Source organism: Pelodiscus sinensis, chromosome 14 (genome assembly GCF_052426305.1).
Source record: "Pelodiscus sinensis isolate ZL-2025 chromosome 14, ASM5242630v1, whole genome shotgun sequence".
NCBI lineage: Eukaryota > Metazoa > Chordata > Testudines > Trionychidae > Pelodiscus > Pelodiscus sinensis.
The window spans coordinates 31,462,775-31,482,199 of NC_143065.1; the positions used below are offsets into that span (position 1 = coordinate 31,462,775).

A 19,425-nucleotide genomic window follows, 5' to 3' on the forward strand; every position below is an offset into this window, starting at 1 on the left:
ATGTGTTGTAAGCCCCATGCTTGTAAGCTACCCAGTAACAGCAAATTGGTGTGCTCCAATGTTGTAAAGGAGACGTTTTTGGTAAGAATATTGATTTCAGCATCAATCTCTCAGGGATCTGTTATAAACAGCAGGGAATAAAAACACAATTTAAAAATGATGAGGAAAGATTTGACACTGTCCTTCTTCAGAGGCATTTTTGAAAAATCCTCACAATAACTGCACAGCCTAGCAAATCTGTCTTCAGAAGAAAGGAGGTGCCGTCAGCTATTTCAAAATAAAAGAGCTAGAGGGGGCTGACTGGCTCAGGAGCTGAGTCATAATGAGATACGGAGCCTTTCGCCCCAAGGTCACCAGTTGAAATCCTTCCCAAGTTGGTAATAATGGGAAGCTATTACCCTCCGAGGGCTGTTTGCTGCTCTCTGTGAAATGAGTCTGGGAATGAGTTCTGCTGCCAAGTGGGCTGTTGTCCACATAGGTAGAATCTGCACCCTAGACAGAGCACTGGCGGCTCCTTGTTGACAAGCTCAGCGGTACTGAATGTCACCATGGAGCGTACCAACTCCTGCAGGAGGTGCCTCCGAGGCAAGATTGAGGCACACAAGAAGGGAGTAAAGGCCGTTTGGGCAGCATCGTGAGAAGACTATGAGCTCAGGGATGGGGACCACAGGAAAGCCTCAAGCAATCAGGTGTTTAGCAGGAATGGGGCAGGTTTTCTCTCCTTGTTGCAGGTATGTGAAGAGACCTTTGATGTTTCCTGCACCTGTTAGTAAGACACTGTAGTATAATGGTAGGGAAGGCAAGCTACTCCTCCAAAAAAACAGAACTTTCTTGGGCCCTGTCCCAGGTAAAAACCATACCCAAACTACATTGTAGGGATGGGAACTGCGCACTTAATGCAAAGAGGGCAGCTCCTATAAATGTCCCAAAAGGTCTCCTTGTAACATTCTCTAGCTTCTTTTCCCATCTGCTCTCTCTGCAGATTTACTCAACAGATTCAGGCAGTGGTATCCCAGCTCTTCCTCCACAGGCACTCTTGGATGTCCCGCTCCGTGTCCTCCTGCTCCAGCTTTCAGGAGAGGGTTAGCTCAGTGCAGCGTGTGGAATTAGAGCCCACACTTCAGGGTCCTCTTCCCAGCTCTGCCACTGACTCACTTTGTGGCCTAGGACATCTCATGTTTCCTCACCATCTGTCAATAAAATGGGAATAATGAACCTGCTTAGGCGATGAAGCTTAATTTGTACCTGTTTGTAAAGTGCTTTGAGATCCTCATGTAACAGCCAGTATCACTTGGCAGAATCCTCTGGCCCCAGGACCCAATCACTGGAGAGACCAAGTCTTGTCGTTGTGACTCGCGCCCCCCAATCCTGTTGGTGTGCTCCTTTTTCCAGGCTCTGAAAGACCCCACGCTGGCAGCCCGCAAGGATTTCCAGAGGGAGGCAGAGCTGCTCACCAACCTGCAGCACGAGCACATCGTCAAGTTCTATGGGGTCTGTGGCGACGGGGACCCTCTCATCATGGTCTTTGAATACATGAAGCATGGGGACCTGAATAAGTTCCTGAGGTAAGTGTGAGCTGACTGCTGAGGGCAGACAGGACAGGACTGCAGAACCTGGCCACCACTTTGAAGCCAGGCCAAGCCAGTAGTGACCAGAAGTTGTTACCGTCCAGTGGCTACTTAATGGCTTAGGTAAACATGAGTTGGGCATGCCCAGTCCAGCTTGCAGCAGACGGGGTCAGCAGACTCAACAGCAGAGCTGTACCAGTTGGATTTCTTTCTTGTCCCGAGAGGGCATCCATCTGGTCAAAGCAGGTTTGAGGCTAGAGACAGACTGGGGATGAAGGGCCACAGTCTGCAGGGCTGGCAAACCAACACCTTTCAGCAGCTAGGACGTTCCCACACAGAACAAAGCCCACCGCATACTTTCTCGGGTTTGTCAACATGAGGCTATCGTTAAGTTTTGCTCATCACCCCACCTCAGAATCACGCTTTCAGACAGGGCCTGGAGCAGAACCAGAATGCCACCTACAGAAGCTCTACTTTCAGAATGTCTGACTTGGCTGCACTAGTGCATGTAGAGATCCTGTGAGATTTCCAGCTCCCCTTTTGAGATTTTGGGGTGCCCATTGGATCCAAACACTGGGGCTTTGCTCACTAATTCTGGTCATAGGTCCCAATTATCATACAGATAGCCCCAGTCCTAGGGGAATTAGAAGCCATTGTAGGCACTAATTGCCTCACCTGCCTCTCAAGCAGTACAGATTAAAACACCAGTCCCATCGTCTTGTAACCATTTCATTGCCAGAATGTGGCTCTTTCATATACACTGTCCCTCAGGGCTTGTCTATACAGCACGGTAAAGCGGATTAGAGGGGTGTGATTTGAGGGGTGATCTGCCTGCCCTGTCTAGACCTAGCTGGTGGGAACTACAATGATTCAGTTTGCATTAATGTAGCCCTATTTCAAATCTCTGAAGGGTGTGGGGCAGACAGCAAAGCAGTGAGGATGTGTCAGATGCTAGTCTCCAGTGATGCAGAAATCATGCTCTAAAACTTGTACTGTAAGTGGAGTGGTGCTTCGCTCTTGAAATAATTACTAGTTTTATTTCCAAGTATTTAGAAAATTGGACCCTTGATATTTTTGTGTTTCAAGTGCTAAACACGAGCATAATTACATTAGGAATGAGGAGCTGAACGTGGAGTCAGTACTGGAGCTAGGGCGCTCCTATTCACAGAGATTATTGTTCCGTGGCTGCAATCGATTTCTGACCAGGAAAAACAAATCCTTCCCCCAAAGGTTTGGGTGATTAAACTGGTGTCCCACCTGCAAGAGGCTCTGGGAAGGGCCCTTGAGGGTTCCCCTTTCCTTGGAGCTCCACAAGGGGGCCCTCACACTGAAGTAGGAGTTTCCCAGACCTTGGGCAGCCCCAGTATTTTGGTCCCCAAGGTAGAGATGCCTGGGTAGTTGAGTGCAGACTTCAGGAGATTGCATGAGATGTTGCAGGTCGATCCTTCTCCCGTGCCGTAGGTGGATGAGCTGCTCAACAGCTTAGGAACAATACATCACTTTATTAGACATGCCAAAGAGGCATTGGCAGGTTCCCCCTCGCGGCCAAGTCCAAAGAGAAGCCAGCCATTCATAATGATGTCTTATGTGGCACCTCGCCACCTTTCAGCAGTTTGTGGACCTCCTCTCCCTGTCATCCTTGGGAGCATGTAGCTGCCTCATATCGTTTGGAGTGCAGCTAAAATCTGCAGGACAGTGCGTTGCTGAAGGAGGCCAGCCCAGAGGAAAGTATGGGAGATCAAGTATGTGAGGTACTTAATAGAAAAGGAGAAAACCCATCTGCTCTTAGATGAAGTGGAGACACCATTCCCTAGCCAAAAAAAATCAAAACAAAACCAAGCCCCATCCTCCACAGGACTAGTCAGATATTGTAGGTGAGTTATAAGCTACAGTAGCACTTTGGCAGCTCATCTAGTTGACTTCATAAGAACATAAGAAGGGCCATACTGGGTCAGACCAAAGGTCCATCTAGCCCAGTATCCTGTCTGCCAGCAGGGGCCAATGCCAGGTGCCCCAGAGGGAATGAACAGAACAGGGAATTATCAGAATGATCCCTCCCCTGTCACACATTTCCTGCTTCTGTCAGAGGCCAGGGACACCATTCCTACCCATCCTGGCTAATAAGTATTGATGGGCCTAACCTCCATGAATTTATCTAGTTCTTTTTTGAACCCTGTTGAAGTCCTGGTATTCACAACATCCTCTAGCACGGAGCTCCATAGGTTGACTGTGCGCTGCCTGAAGAAAAACGTCCATTTGTTTGTTTTCAACCTGCTACCTATTAATTTCATTTGGTGACCCCTACTTCTTATGTTGTGGGAACAAGTAAATAACTTTTCCTTATTCACTTTCTCCACACCAGTCGTGATTTTATAAACCTCTATCATGTCCCCCTTAGCTTCCCCTCTTCTAAGCTGAAAAGTCCTAGACTTTTAAATCTTTCTTCATATGACACCCATTCCAAACCTCTAATCATTTTTGTTGCCCTTTTCTGAGCCTTTTCCAATGCCAATATATCTATTTTGAGATGAGGTGACCATATCTGTACGCGGTATTCGGGATATGGGCGTACCATGGATTTATACAGAGGCAATGAGATAGTCTCTGTTTTATTCTCTTTCCCTTTTAAAATGATTCCTAACATGATTCTATTTGCTTTTTTGGCTGCTGCTGCACACTGAGTGAATGTTTTCAGAGAACTATCCACAGTGACTCCATGATCTCTCTCTTGAGTGGTAATAGCTAAATCAGTCCCCATCATTTTGTATGTATAGTTGGGATAATTTTTCCCAATGTGCATTAATTTGCATTTATCAACATTGAAATTCACCAAACAGAATGCTCCAGGACAGGCCATCTGGGCACTGCATTGGGACCAAATCATTCCTTGTTAAACCTTTCTGCTGCCAGACTATGGGGCCTGGCTTTACAAACATTGATACTCCAGGCAATGGCCTTTGGAGCCAGGCCACCCCCACACTTCCAGGGTTGTGTTGGAATCAAGCCACAATTTGCCTCATTAAGTGAAACAACCTATGACTGAACTGGGTGTCTGATGGACTGTGGCCGCTCTGGAATCACCTAATAGTAAAGCTCTTTGTCTCATTGTATTATGCCCCCTGCCCGGCTCCATATGGTGAAGGAGTCCAATCCCGGGATTACTCAGTAGTCCCAGCATTACAGTCTTACACCCTTTGGATGCGTTTCCCCTCATGCTGTGGTAATGCCCCAGCTCCCTTCCCTGAGGAATTACATGGTGGGCAGAGCGGACACTCTGGAACATCAGTTCGCTGCCCTCACGTCCCGGGTATGCTCCAGATCAGTGGTCCCCAACGTGGTGCCCGTGGGCACCATGGCGCCTGCCGGGGCATTTATGTGCGCCTGCCGAATCATCTGGGCTGCCCCGCCCCTGGCATGCGGCACATGCATGGTGCTGGCCCTGGAAGTGTGGCGCATGGGCGGCCCTTGCCCTGGGCACGCAGCATGTGAGCGGCCCCGCCCCCAGACGCCCGGCAGCCCCGAAAGGTTGGGGACCACTGCTCCAGATCCATTTTTACTAGGGGCAGGAGGCTACAGCAACCTAGTCATCGGGACAGGAGGGCTCCAAGAGACACTTGGGCCAAGTGAGAACCCCACAAATCTCACGGAGCTCAGTGAGGGCATGAACCCCTCCAGCCGGATTCACTAACACAGCTGGGTTGCCATCCTCACAAACGGGATGAGGTAGAGAGGGGGAAGCGCTAGGAAGGGGAGGCTGCCAGAACTTGGGCAAAGCCAGGAGCTGAGCCTGTGCTTCTGGGTCCTTTGTGTTGCCAGCATAGAGGCTCTGGGCAGGGAATTAGTCAGATCTCCTTAGGCGTGAAGGTCTCTACTTCAGATAAACAGGGCCGCTCTTTTGCTTGCTGCAGAGACCCACCCCCATCTCCCTTTGCTGAAATGGCTCACGGTGCTGCGGAGGACAATGAGGGGCCACCCAGGCTAGTGATTGGGCCACATGAGCAGCTCTCCCTCATCTCAATTTGCCACAAGTTTGTCATAAGCAAGATGGTCCCCCGGGCTGGGGTCGTTTTTCTAACTGCACACGTGTCCCTAGAATTTGCAGGCGGTGCCCATTGAACCGCAGCAGCGCTTTGATTGGCTGCAGAGGGCGCGTAGGGCTCTCACAGTGTCATGTGCAATCTGCACACACCTCACTTCACGTGCCCTTGCTTTACATGTGGGCCACTTTAGTGATACCAGTAGGAAAAATACTACACGACCGGAAATGAACAGAATCCGGCAACCCTGCACATGAGCAGTGTCTCATGGGCCACAAAGAGAACCCCAATGGGCCACTGGTGTGGAAGGTATCATCTTACAGGCAGGGCATAAAGCCCATGTCCTGGCCTCCCATGTCTCTTGAAATCCCACAGGGCATGCCCCTAAAGTTGAGGAATTCTCACGTGCACACACACACACACACGCACACACACACACACACACACACACACACACACACACACACACACACACACACACACACACACATTCTCTCTCTCTCTCTCTCTCTCTCTCTCTCTCTCTCTCAAAACCTCAGCAAGGATAATACCATTCTTCTTTAACTTCACCCATCAGTCCAAGGTTCTTTGCTGTCTGCCTTAAAGTGCTGTGCAGCATTGTTGTGTTGTGCAGCTGCTGCGTTCCACACCAGAGGTGGCTACATCAGGGCTAGTTAGGATTCAGCCCTGGCATGAGAGAGCCTGACTCCCACTGACCTTAGCAGATGCTACCCCCAAATTACTCGGGGGCTGCAAGTGGACCGGTGACGTAGTAAAGTACGTAGCATTGTCCCTGCATCCCTTGCTTTGCACACTCACCCTGCAGGGGAAATGCAGACGTTTGCTTTGCCAAGCACTGCTTCCAGAGCCGGAGGGGTGGGGGCTGCTTTCAGGAGATAATCAAATGAACTTGTCTGAGTTTAACTACACCTTTCAATAGAAATTGAAAAAGCAGTAAAATGGGAGAGGACTCACTTTAGCCTGGGCTTTTCACAGATAAGCACCATAAATAAAAGTCCCCCAGTTTTTATTATGCCTCATTGGGCCTCTCAGAGAAAACACTGAACAATAAAGGTGACCGATGTGGCAAGGGGAGCCATTTCAATTTACACCTGCCAGCTGGACTAGGGATTGAGTGCCACAGGGTGGTCTATCTTCATACTTCACTCCCGGCCCTCACACAGCCTGGTTGCTCCTGTTGCCACTGGTGGCGGCAGATCAAACGTGTCAGGCCACCATGAGCCCCGTCAGGAAATACAAAAAGGCCTGCTGCAAATTACAGTGTCCTGGCTGATAAAAGGCCAGCACTGAACTGGCAGCTCCTTGCAAAAGAGCCTGTCAAGGAGAAGTGTAAACATCCCTCTCCAGGGAGCAGGGAGTCTCTAGGGCTGACTTAATAGGAAGCCTGGGAGGTCACTACAGCTGCTATGAATGGTCACTACAGCTGCTATGCATAGCTGAGCCCCTGCTGCGCACATGCCATTGGGGGCTGCTTGGCTTTTCTGTGGTGCTCAATACCCTCTTTCCCTCTGGCTGCATCTTGACTGGCAAGTTTTTCCGCAAAAGCAGCCGCTTTTGCACAAAAACTTGCCAGCTGTCTACACTGGCCGATTGATTTTGCGCAAAAGCACTGACATTCTACTGTCCAAAATCAGTGCTTCTTGCGCAAATGCTTTGACGTTCCCGTTCGGGCAAAAGCCCTTTTCCGGAAATGTTTTTGCGCAAGAGGGCCAGTGTAGACAGGTAAAAACTGTTTTGCACAAAAAAGCCCCGATGGTGAAAATGGAGATCGGGGCTTTCTTGCGCAAAACCGCGTCTAGATTGGCACGGACGCTTTTCCTCAAAAAGTGCTTTTGCAGAAAAACGTCCGTGCCAATCTAGATGCTTTTTTCTGCAAATGCTTTTAACGGAAAAACTTTTCCATTAAAAGCATTTGCGGAAAACCATGCCAGTCTAGACGTAGCTTCTGTGTTTACTGCATGTGTATCTCTCTTTCTATGTCGACCCTCCCAGAAGGACGGAGAGTGTAAGTGCATCAGGTGTATTAAAGTCAGAGTCTGAATGATAGTAACAGCCAGAGTTAAGGTTACTTAAATATTTCCATTTCCCTATTTGCAGTCGCCTTTGTTTTCCTCTTTTATTGAAGTCTCCAGACTTGCTCCCTGCTTGTAGGCAATTGTTTCTTCGTCTGAAGTTTGTGTTGTCTTTTGTGCATGTATGTGTGTAAAATCAGAGTGTGGGTGGCAGCAAAGCCAGAGTTAAGGTTACTTTGATATTTCCATTGTAAACTCCTATACGCAGTCATCTTTAATTTTCCTCTCTTATTAAAGACTCCAGACCTGTGCCCAGCTCAGTGGCAGTTGTTTCTTGGAAGTTTTTGTAGCCTTTTGATTATGAAGAAAGAAGGAAGAAACATCCACGCTACTCACTGTAGAAAAAAGAAGTATTTTTTTTAACAGCGTCCAAACAGCTGGGGGCAAAAAGAGACAGTGCTCATTGAAGAAAAGGGATTTGTGCCCCTTGCTGACACAAATGTCCATCACGTGTTTTATCCCCAAAGAACAAACCTGGTGGACAGAGAATTTGCCCAGTTTGACAATCCTTAATACACTGACTTCGCCCCGCTCTCTCAGAAAGCGACAGATCAACCATTCCTCTCAGGCTCTGTGCAGCCTTCTCCACAGAACTGGATATGCTGTTGTCAATTATACTAAGCGCATTAGCCTGTTGACACGACCCCCTCTGAGACAATCCCAGCCTCAGGATGGAGGAAGGGACTGTCTAGACTAGGACAATAGGTTGCTCTTAAAGAGGCTTTAACTAATTTAGACACGAGTGTAAAGAGGGTTTCAAATGTTTACAAGGTGAGGTTGAGGGTAACTGCACAGCTGACCTTGACCAGCTAATAGGTTTTAAACACAACCTGTTTTCCTTAGATGAGGCAGCATGAGAGATTCCCTTGGTGCCTGTTGGTCTGCTTGGAGTTGGAATGAGCAGGCAGATCTAACAACAATCTATCAGCAACAAGTGGCTCGTTTCCAGACCGGCCCCACATCAGAAATATTACTTGTTGCTGACAACCAGGGTCAGCCACAATCGAACCTTGACAAGCAGGATCCCACTCCAAGTCCCGACTGGGACCGGTGCTGTTCCTCCCTGTTGCAGACACTGGTGTACGTCTGTATCTCAGCTGTGCTCCGCACCAGCTCAGCTGCACCTGCTGCTGACATCTGTTGTCCACAACAGTTAATTCGCGTGTTATAGAACAGGCTTTCAGATGTTTGAATAAGACGTAAATCATTCATCTCATATACTCTCTTCAGGAATCCCCTGTGTAACACCCCCTAACCAGTTCTCTCAGCTCACAGCTCTTGTTGTCATTCCTCTTGCTCCTTGCAACTAGCCCCATCATCTCTGGACATTTCTACCCCTCCCCCCCAGTCCAGCTCTGGCAACATCACCAATCTTAGCCCTGTGGTGCATGCAACATGCCAACCTCCAGCTCTATGCAACATCTCCCCCCGCAATCTGCAGCACTTCCTGCTCCCTAGTGCCACCTGGAGAGTTCACCTTCTCTTTCAGGGCTGCTTCTGCTGTTTTGCAGGCGAGCCGTAGGGCTGGATTTATGGTGGTGGGGAGGCAATAGACATTTGAAGGAGTGGCATCTGAAAAATAGAACCCTCTGAATCCCGAAATATCTGGATACCAATCCCAGTGCTCATTCTAGAGCCCAGCCAAGTACTTAGAAAACAGAGACAAACAGTTCTGATCTTGTGGGGCTATTTAGCCCCATACAGGGAAGGAGGGACAGTTCAGAACATGCAGTTTCAATTTGCTAATTCCCTGCTACTAGTGGGTTACCATCGATGACGGGGTGAAATGCCAAAAATCATTTCAAAGAGAGCGGTGTGAAAGCCCCAGAGGAAACGTGCCGTAGCTAGTCAGGAGGAAGACGAGTGGAGCAAAATCTCTTGCTTTTTCCCTAAATAGGAATGTTTTTTGTTATTCCACATCCATACAGCCGACCAGAAGGTGAATTCCAGCAGGGGAGACACATCACAGCGGAGGTAGCATGGTAAAGACAGGCTTACTATGTGAGGGGAACTGGGCAGGGAGGGAAGCAGTGAGGCTGAGCTTTAGTGTTGCCGTGTTGTTGTAGTAGTGTTGTTTCATATCTGTACACCTTGTGCTGCCCAGGATTTCCCGTGACTTTGCAGGATCTCACCACTTCCAGCAAATCGGGGGCAGGGGGGAGGAGAGAGGGTGTGACTTTGCATCTCCCACCATGCATTGCCTCTGCCTGCCAGCTTCAGATGCTTCTATTCCAGTTTACAGACTCCAGGGCTGCCTCAGGATTAGGGTTGGGGCTTTCATCTGGGGCAGCTCCGGAGCAGGAGATATCTAAAGCCCCACAGAGATCCCTCTAGCTCACTGGAATGTCACCAGGAGCAAGGACATAATGGGGGTTGGGGAATGGAGTTTGGTGGGAAAAAGAGAGGCTGTTTGGGGAGGAGGCTGCCGGGAAGCCAGGGAATGGGGATTGTGAGATAGCTACATATTTGGAGAAGGTTTCACAGGAGGCAAAGTTAGCTGAACTGTACTTCCAGGTCTTGTGGGGTTTGTGTTTTGTTTGGCTCAGTCTTCTCAATAGATCTGGAGGTCAGTTACCCAGGTGCACTGGGAAGGGCTCAGAATTGGGGCCCAGTGTCCTGACTCCAGGATGAAGGGAGAGGATTCGAGATCCCCGGCATCTGGCTGTTTAGATACCCACGTCTGTGCTCTTTGCTCTTTCCCCCTGCAGGGCGCATGGCCCAGACGCTATGATCCTGGTGGACGGGCAGCCTCGACAGGCCAAAGGGGAACTGGGGCTGTCCCAGATGCTGCACATCGCTAGCCAGATTGCCTCTGGCATGGTATACCTTGCCTCCCAGCACTTCGTCCACAGAGACCTGGCCACCAGGAACTGCTTGGTGGGAGCCAACCTGCTGGTAAAGATTGGAGACTTTGGGATGTCAAGAGATGTCTACAGCACTGATTACTACAGGGTAAGGCAGCTCCCATAACAGCATCTGAAGGGCAGAGCAGGGGGAGGCTAGGTAAATGCTACTGTCAGACACCAAAACTACTGACTCGCTTGCTTGTTCATTCCTTCTCCCGGGCTCTCATGAACCCTGAAACACATCCTCATGCAACTGCCCATGACTTACAGCTTTGCACATACTTGTACACACACACACACACACACACACACACACACGGTCCTTCTCACCTAACACACACAAACTCCTACACTTACACACATTCACTTACTCTTTTACTTATTCAGATTTTTTGCTTTTAGTACGTGCGCGCACACACACCCCTCCATAATACACACATGAACGTACAGTTTTGGATTCCTCTCTGTATCTGAGAAAAAGACATGATACATTAAAGGGAGTCCAAAGGAAGGTGACAAAGCTGATTAAAAGATTGGAGGTCGTGATCTGTAGATGAGATTAAAGAAATTTAATATATGGGGCTTAGAGAAAAGGCAACTGAAAGAGTGACTGATAACTGCATAAAGTATTGGAGAGGAAATAATAGGCAATTTAGGTTTGATCTCAGGACTGGCTTTCAACAGGGACATAATTTAGACAATGGAATAATTTGCCAAGGTAGGTTGCTCAGGCCCCATCATTAGAGAAGTTTAACAGGAGACTGGATAATAAATAACTTGGTTTAATGCAGAGGGTGATCATGTGCTGGATGCTGGAGACCGGCGCAGTGACTCAGGAGTTCCTTTCTAGCCTTATCTTCTGCTTTTACACGCTCCTCTGTCCTGACACACACCCTTGCATAGCTCTGCAATGCCCCATCTGGCTGATGTAGGAGCTTGGATGATGAGGCTCTGAAGAAAGCTCTCTCCAATACTAGGGATGTTAAATATCGGTTAATTGAGTAGTCGATTAACCTCATGAATTCTTATCAGTTACTCAACTATTCTACAGTGCCCCAGGGCGGGGCTGGTAGCCAGTGAATTCCAGCCCCACTCCCTAGAAACCCTCTGTCACTCCGCGCTGCTGCCTCTGTATCAGAGGCAGCACTGCGGGGTGCCAGGTGAGAGCCGGTCTGCAAGGGGAACCAGTTTAAATACCAGCTCCCCTTGCAAACCGGCTGGCTGTCACCCTGCACTGCTGTCTCAGATACAGAAGCAGCAGCGTGGGGTGGCAGCAGCCCCTGTCTAGGGGAAAGAGGGACTGAGCTCCCAGATCTGGCATGCGCCGGATCTGAGCCAGGCTGCCTGCCTGCCTGGCTCTTAATAAACTTTAAATGCAGAGCCATAGCAGAGAAGGGTCGTGGGCCTGGCATGAACCAGGACTGAGTCAGGCAGCCAGCTAAAAAATGTATTGGCAAGGGGTGTGTGTAAATGCGTTTCGTCTATAGGATTAACCTATAAGCTTTTGCTTATCGGTTAATCGGCTAGTCGACTACACTATTACATCCCTATCCAATACTCCTAGGCTGTGTCTACGCTGGCCCCTTTTCCGTAAAAGGGATGCTAATGAGACACTTCGGAATTGCAAATTCCGCGGGGGATTTAAATATCCCCTGTGGCATTTGCATGAACACGGCTGCCGCTTTTTTCCGGCTCGGGGTTTTGCCGGAGAAAAGTGCCAGTCTAGACGGGATCTTGCGGGATCTTTCAAGTAGGAATAAGGGATCTTCTGGAAAAGGGCTTATTTTCCGCAAGATCCCGTCTAGACTGGCGCTTTTCTCCAGCAAAACCCCGAGCCGGAAAAAAGCGGCAGCCATGTTCATGCAAATGCCACGGGGGATATTTAAATCCCCCATGGCATTTGCAATTCCGAAGTGTCTCATTAGCATCCCTTTTACGGAAAAGGGTGCCAGTGTAGACACAGCCCTAAGGTATGGAAAATTGATTTTGATTTACAGCTGGAGGGGCGGTGGGATGGTATGGAGTATACAGCCCTCTGCCCTCCATAATATCTTTCTCTATATATGCATATGTCTGTACTGCAGAGCTTTTTTGGAAAAATGTCTGTTTTTCCAAAAAACTTCACTAACGTCCATACTACAATTGCGTTCTTTCAAAAAAAAATTGAATGAACAGAGGGGGTTTTCCGACAGTGGTAAACCTCTTCCTTTGAGGAAGAAGCCTTTTTCTCATGGCCCCCCTGTCTGCCCTGTCTCCCCCACATGCCTCTCGCACACCAGTGCATCGGATCCCCGCACTTACCTGCTCCTCTCCCTCCATCCCAGCACATTTGGAGCACATGAATTGCCTGATTCGTGCTTGATTGACAGCCTTCCAGCTCTGGGAGGGGAGGAGCATGAAATAGGCAATTCCCACCCTCTTCCAAAGTGCTGGGAGTGAGGGGAGAAGAGCAGGAAGTGCGGGCTCCTGCGAAAATGCAGGGAGGGGCGGGGAGCAGTCAGGGGATCCACAAGCCACAGGTGGTTTAGCAACAGTTGTGCTTGTGGGATTGATTGTGTCCTAGGCTTTTTACACCTAACATCTCACATTAAACTTGGACTTTTTTGGACATCAGAGCTCACTTGTTACTGTTGCTTATGCCCAGTTTGAAGGGCTTTTTCAGGGGTAGGGAACCTCAGGCCTGGGGGCTAGATGTGCCCCCCGGCTTGCCTGAATCCAGCCCCCGAATCTCAGGGGCCACCTCCAGCATTAGGGAGACCACACTGGTGCTGCAATCCCTTCCATTGTCCCACCGCAGGGCAGGAGGACACAAAATCTACTAGACTGGCCCCCCCCCCCAGGCTCTGGTGTACAAGGGGAATGTGGGGAGTGTCTTTCTCCTTCTCAGTTGGGGGCCATATCAGTGAAGTTGTTTTTTTGCTTCTCACTTGCATGCGGCTTCGAACTGATTTTTCTGTGGGTCAGTGGCCCCCAACCCAAAAGAGGTTCCCCACCCCTGGACACCACAGATGGTTGTTGCTGAAGCTACACAGACAGAGAGCAAGATCCCAAGTCTGAGAATCAAAGCGGGGCTCTGACTCTCATTAAGTTGTGGCTGATGAATTCAACCTTTAAGTTCACCCTTTGGGAATGGCTCGAAGCAGTGGGTATAATCCCCATAGTAATTTCTGCTGGGGATATTTCCTGTCGGTAGGGTCCTGAGGCAAAGTTCTATTTTGGATGATTTCTCTACTGTATGGTGTGGTGTATCCAGGTTGAGGCCCCAGAAGAACACTGCAATTTATCATTTTCTGAGAAGGCTGTGAAGGCTTCCATCAGAAAGCTGACAAGATTTGACAGGTCTACAGCCCTCTGAAGGCTGAGACTTTCTTAAATTTGTTGGGTCTCTGGGCTTGCCTTCGCTCAGCGCTGCCGAGTGTGGATAACTAGGCACACGGGATGCGGGTGTGCATTCTAGGTTCGGGATTAACTCCCAGCCATTTCTTTTCTTTTCCATTTTTAATCCTTTAAAACAAAGAGAAAGCACCATCTGGCTCATGCATAAGTAGGATGCAAAATGCTTTACGAAGGTGAACTGCTTAATTTCCTGTTACACATTTGGATACAGAAAACAAACATTGACGTAACAAAAGCAACAGAGTGGTTTGTTCTCCCTCTCTCCGTGTTCAGTCTGAAGACAGATGTGTCCTTTCCCACGCTGATCACTTAGGAATCCCATCAACTCGTGCTTTTAAACCTGCTTTGACAAGACAGGGTTTCTTGTGGGGAGGAAGTGTTTGTTGGCAAGTGTGAAGAGATCTGAGATGAAAATCTTTGATTAGATAGTGAGGGAGGGTGGAAGAGTGGGATGAGGATGAGCAGAAGCCTAAAATCTGTGTGCATGGCACAGGATTGAAGGAAAATTGCTGTAAAGTGCTGTTTAATGTTCCATTTCATTTTTGGTTTTGATCCCTGTGGGAATCAAGGATTGAATAGCTGCCTACCAGTGAGAAAAGATATATTTTTTTAATTTCATGAATAGAATCTTTTAAAAAAAAAAAACCTGAGGACTTCAGTGAGGGAAAAGGGGATTTGCAGGTCAGGAGTTAGGCGTGGGAAGCCCTGAACTGGAATAGCTGGGATTCTGTAAGTTAAAACTGAGACGCATCAGCAGAGGCATGTGCAGGAGGTCAGGGCTGAGTTTCTCTGGCAGAGCTGGAGTGTGCAGGAGTGGAACAACAGAGGGTGCTGGAGGTGTGAATTGTGCTTGGATCCTAAGTAGATGACTTCCTCACTCACACAATTTTCTCGTAGAAACTACTTCAGCGAAAGATCCCCACTCTGGTCCTTCCTAGGCTTAATGGGACTCTGAGTCTCCCCAGGGAGGTCTTTGGGTTCCCCTTCACCAAAAAGTGAGAGAAGCAATCACAGTGACAGGAATACAACTAAAGGGTTTTCAGTGTTTTAACGAGTGGTGAATTGTGATCCTAACAGTTCAGCTTGAATTGGGTGTTTCACCAGTAGTGTGCAAGACCCTCAAGTCTGTGAAATTTGATTGGAAATGTCAGAAGATGGCATTTTATGGTGATGGTTTGTCACTGGCCTGGTGGGGGCTATGGCCAGAAGCCTGGAGGGGCATGGAAATGGGAAGCTAACAGTTCTCCCCAGCAAACTGGGTGGGTCAGGATTAATATAAGCTTTGGGTAAAAGTTCAGGTTGTTTCTCCTTTTTAATCCACTCCCCTATTTAATTGCAATCCTTTCTGCTTGACACTAGGGTAGTTGCTTGTTTGTAATGGCAGGAGACCAGGGGAAGAAAGGGTGACATTTCTAAGGCTCTGTCTAATGATGCACAGTTACTGACCTAACAGCAGGGAGGGAAGATGGAGGGATGCATAATATTACTTTGGACCCCCTTCTCTCATGGCTCACCTCTTGAGCGTTACTGCTTAGGTAATGTTAATTATTTTTCCCCATCTTCTTGGTGTATTAAGAGAAATTAAATAAGTTTGCATAGTTTTAATTGCCCCTAATATTTCATTTAAAGATGGGGTGAAAGTAATTTAAGTTTCTTCTATATACCGTTGGATTACACACATGCCCTGCAGGGGAGTGCTTAAGGCAGGAGGCTGAGGGAGTATGATACGACAGTACCTGTAAGAAATGTAAGTGTGAGGCTGATTGTGAGTGGGCTCAGGGAAGGGGGGTTTGGAGGATCAGGAATAAGGGCAGGAGGTTGGGAATGGAGGGCTCAGGGCAGGGAGATGTAGGAGGTGCAGGAATCAGGGCAGAGGGTTTGGGGTGGGGGTCAGGGCAGGGAGCTGAAGTTGTGGGCGGCTCAGGGCGGGAAGGTTTCTGAGCTTCAGGAATCTAGCAAGGAGATGCAGGGGGAGGGGCCAGGGCAGAAGGCTGGAAGAAGTGCATGGGTGAGTGGAGGGGCAAGGACACCATTTCAGGAGGGCAGGGAGGCTGCAGCGGCACATACCAGGTCACTGATGCTGTTTCTCTTCCCCTGATGATCAGGGAGCAAGGGGAAGTGCACAGTTTATGTGAAGTCTCTTCTGCCCCTCGCCTGGGCTGCCAGGAGCGAGAGGAAGGTGCACATGCTGCACACTTTCCCCTCACTGCCTGATAGTAAGGAGACGGGAAGAACAGCAGAGTTCTGGGTACATGCGGCTGCAAACCTCCCGCCCCCCCCCCCATAGGGTAACTGGGGAGGTACAGGAGTTGGGTCAGCCCCGGAGTGGGGCGGGTAGCGCACATCCCCAGCCAGCCCCTTTCATCTGCCTAGCTTCCTGCTTCTTAACAAGGCAGCCAGCAGGAGAGCCCCATGATCCTGGCTCGGAGCAGCCGCAGCTGAGCACATCGGCCCACCAGCTTCTTTTTGCCAGAGCACTGCACCAGGGCGCACCAGCTTTCACCTCTGGATTTGGGCCCCCCTGTGGCAGCATGTCCTGCCTGACCCCTGCTTGTGCCCCTGGACAGCAGGAGAGAGGGCAAAGATCCAATCAGAATAGGGGAGCTTGGTAGCATCAAAAGCCTCTTATGACATCATTCCTGCCTGGTATAGTAACAATGGATAGTGCTTAGTCCCCTTCATTGTTCCATTCACGTGAGAGTTTCAGCTCTAATGTAGCCACTTGCATTTTTCACACAGCCATTGCCAAGGCATTTTAGTACTAAAGAACCCTTCTTGAATATCGAGTCCCTCTTATCTCTTCCCCTGCTGCTCTGGGCCTTTGCGTTATTGTCCATCTCCACCTCGCATGAGGGCAGGGTGGCATTTGCTGGGAGGCTGTAGCGCCAAGAAAGATGCCCAGCTATAGCACAGCAGTGCCAGCAAGCATGGGGCTGACTTCCTGCCCCAAGCTGGGACACAATGTCACATCTCATGCGATCCCCAGTAGATTTGGAAAGAACTGGTTTTATGGTACCAGTATGTAAAAGTGGTTGTAAAATGTACCAGTACTTAGAGCTCCTCTGTCAGCCTTCCCGTCGTAGAAATCTGGCAGAAGTTTTCTGGACAAAAGTGGGGGAAATTGATTTGGCACCTGCCCTTCTGGCATTACTTTATTCCCAGTTGACTAATGCTAGTTAGCACAGCGCTAACCCTTTTCCCTTAATTAATACTGAAGAAATAATAGGCTGTGAAATACCAGCCACTTTGCACCAGGAATTGTTCATGACTCTCCATTCTCAACCCTCTTGCAATTCTTCAGGGAGTCAAATGGGCCCGCACCAGAAGCTTACACGCTACACAGCATGCGTATTGAAGTACTGCGGGCTCTCCCCTTCATATCCCAGTCGGGGAGTTTGAAACACACCACTTTCCAAATATCCATCCCATTCTTGTCTTTCTGACCTTGCTCTAAGCTCTTGAGCTGCCTGTCTAACACATGTAGGACTTCACAGAGCACAGCAAACGTGTGTCTCTGTGTAGGAAGACACTGCACAATATAAAATGTGTCGGTCTTTGCTATCACTCCAGCTCCTGTAAAACCTCTGCAAATGGAATTCACAGTACAGTTCATTGTCTCCTGAAAGGAAGATGTAAGAGCAGCATCTTGTGTTTTATCCAGACTCTTTTTTTCCCTGCCCTCCACTTTTACATCGATGAAAACAAAAATGGTAAAGCTCCCCCCACCCCAGTCTCTCTCTTTGATACATTAAGAGCCCTTCACAAAGTAGTGTGAGTGCAGAATTAATCAGGGTAATTAGGTTGTGTTGTAATTCATGACATTTTCTCAGGAATGGTAATTACCCTAATTCTGCCCCCTTCCCCCCCCCCCCCCTGTGTGGTCTTCAGCCCTCCCTTCTCCACCTCCTTTTACCTGCCCATCTCATGGCTGGGTTGCTGTTTTGATGTGTACACTGCTCATTTAATTTCTTTAATGAGAGGGTTGTGGTGAGCTAAGACCTTTAGTGATGTCTTCTTTGAAGCACAGAGACAAAAGACGACTGTGAAGAATAGTCTGTAATCAACTAGTGAAAACGCCAGCCTGCCAACTGTGTTAGGGGGTTTGACTTCTGCCTTAGCATCACTACCAGCTCAGGACTTGTGCCACCAGACTGAGTCATAATTTCCTCACTGATGCTGATGTTCATAAACTGGTTCAGATGAAACCAACTTGAATCTTTACCCATGGCTTAAATGGAACCCCAACATTATATCCTGAGCTCAGACTAAATCCAGGACCTTGTTCCCGAGGTCACCACATCCCTGCACCTTCCCTGGAGCTAAGTGAACAGTCAGAGCTAGTCAAATCCCCTTCTCCCAGTTTTACTCATTGGTAACCAACACACGAGCTTTCAACCAGAGCTCAATATGTCTCCCCAAAATGTTTACGAAGAGCTTGAACTGAAGCCCTGAGCCTTCTTCCAGTAGTGGAACTAAACTCCAAGTGTTTGGTGAAATCAGCAGCAGTTAGTCAGCTCTTCCTTGAACAGGTATCCTGCCCTTGCATCTCCTGCTTGCAGAAGACATGAAAGCCTCAGGCCATTGTGTGAATGCCCATCTGCTCATCATGAAGTCCAAAACCTAGCAAATACAGGAAATCTCCCAATAAATCCTGTTCTCATGAGATTTCTAGCCTGATCTCTACACTAGCATGGGGTGGAGAAATTCCATGCAACTGTGGGTACCCATAGGATTGAGGGAACAAACCAACACCAGTAACTTGGAGGTTCCATTTTGTTCCATGCAGAGAAAACCAGATATCCCAATTAGTCCATGCTTCTAGAACATGCACACCTGCATTGCAAAGGCTGTTAGCAGCCTTTTCAGGGAGATTTCTACTTCCCGCCATTCAGATTCCCATTGTGTCATAGAGTAGACCCTAAAGGGCTGAGTGCTTTACTGTAGCTAGTTTCTGCTAGGTGAAGCAAACAGATTGAGGTGCAAATGAATCTGTTGCTGGCTTCCTGATCCTAGAGCTGGTTTTCTTCCTGCCCCATCACAGCTTAAATGTCTAAGCTGGCCTCCTGGGATAGCCATCAGCTGGAGATTGCTGGAGTAGTGTGCTCTAGCCACACTATTCCCCACCTCTCGCATGCCAAGAGCTGCACAGACAATACTTCCGAAGCCAGCTACATGCCCATCCTGTGACACAGCTGGCTAGGAGAGTTCTGTGGATTTTTGCAACATTTTAAGCAGCAGTGAAATCATTTTCTCAACCTCTTTCCCACCCAGATCCCATTCCTCAGCCATTTGATTTGTTGGGAATAGAAAACAGAATAGGTTTTCACCCATTCAGATAGCAGTTCCCTGAATGGTTTGATCCTGCAGCTCTAAGTAGCAGCTCAGAGTTGCACTTCTAGCTATGGGGGAAAGGTGAATGTGAGTATAACTAGATGTCCACGTCCCCCAAAGCCACTTATTTCTTTGCTTGAATTGAGCTGCAGTA

At 48.7% G+C, this 19,425-nt stretch overlaps 1 protein-coding gene across 2 annotated transcripts in view; it reads left to right on the top strand.

Annotated features, from left to right (window-relative positions):
• NTRK3 (neurotrophic receptor tyrosine kinase 3) overlaps window positions 1-19,425 on the top strand; it is a 390,761-nt gene that overhangs the window by 316,938 nt on the left and 54,398 nt on the right. For both annotated transcript variants that reach the window (XM_075897044.2, XM_075897046.2), the window contains exons 14-15: window positions 1,393-1,565; window positions 10,407-10,650. In XM_075897044.2, the coding sequence (XP_075753159.1) occupies window positions 1,393-1,565; window positions 10,407-10,650 (417 nt within the window). The remainder of the gene's footprint in view (window positions 1-1,392; window positions 1,566-10,406; window positions 10,651-19,425) is intronic.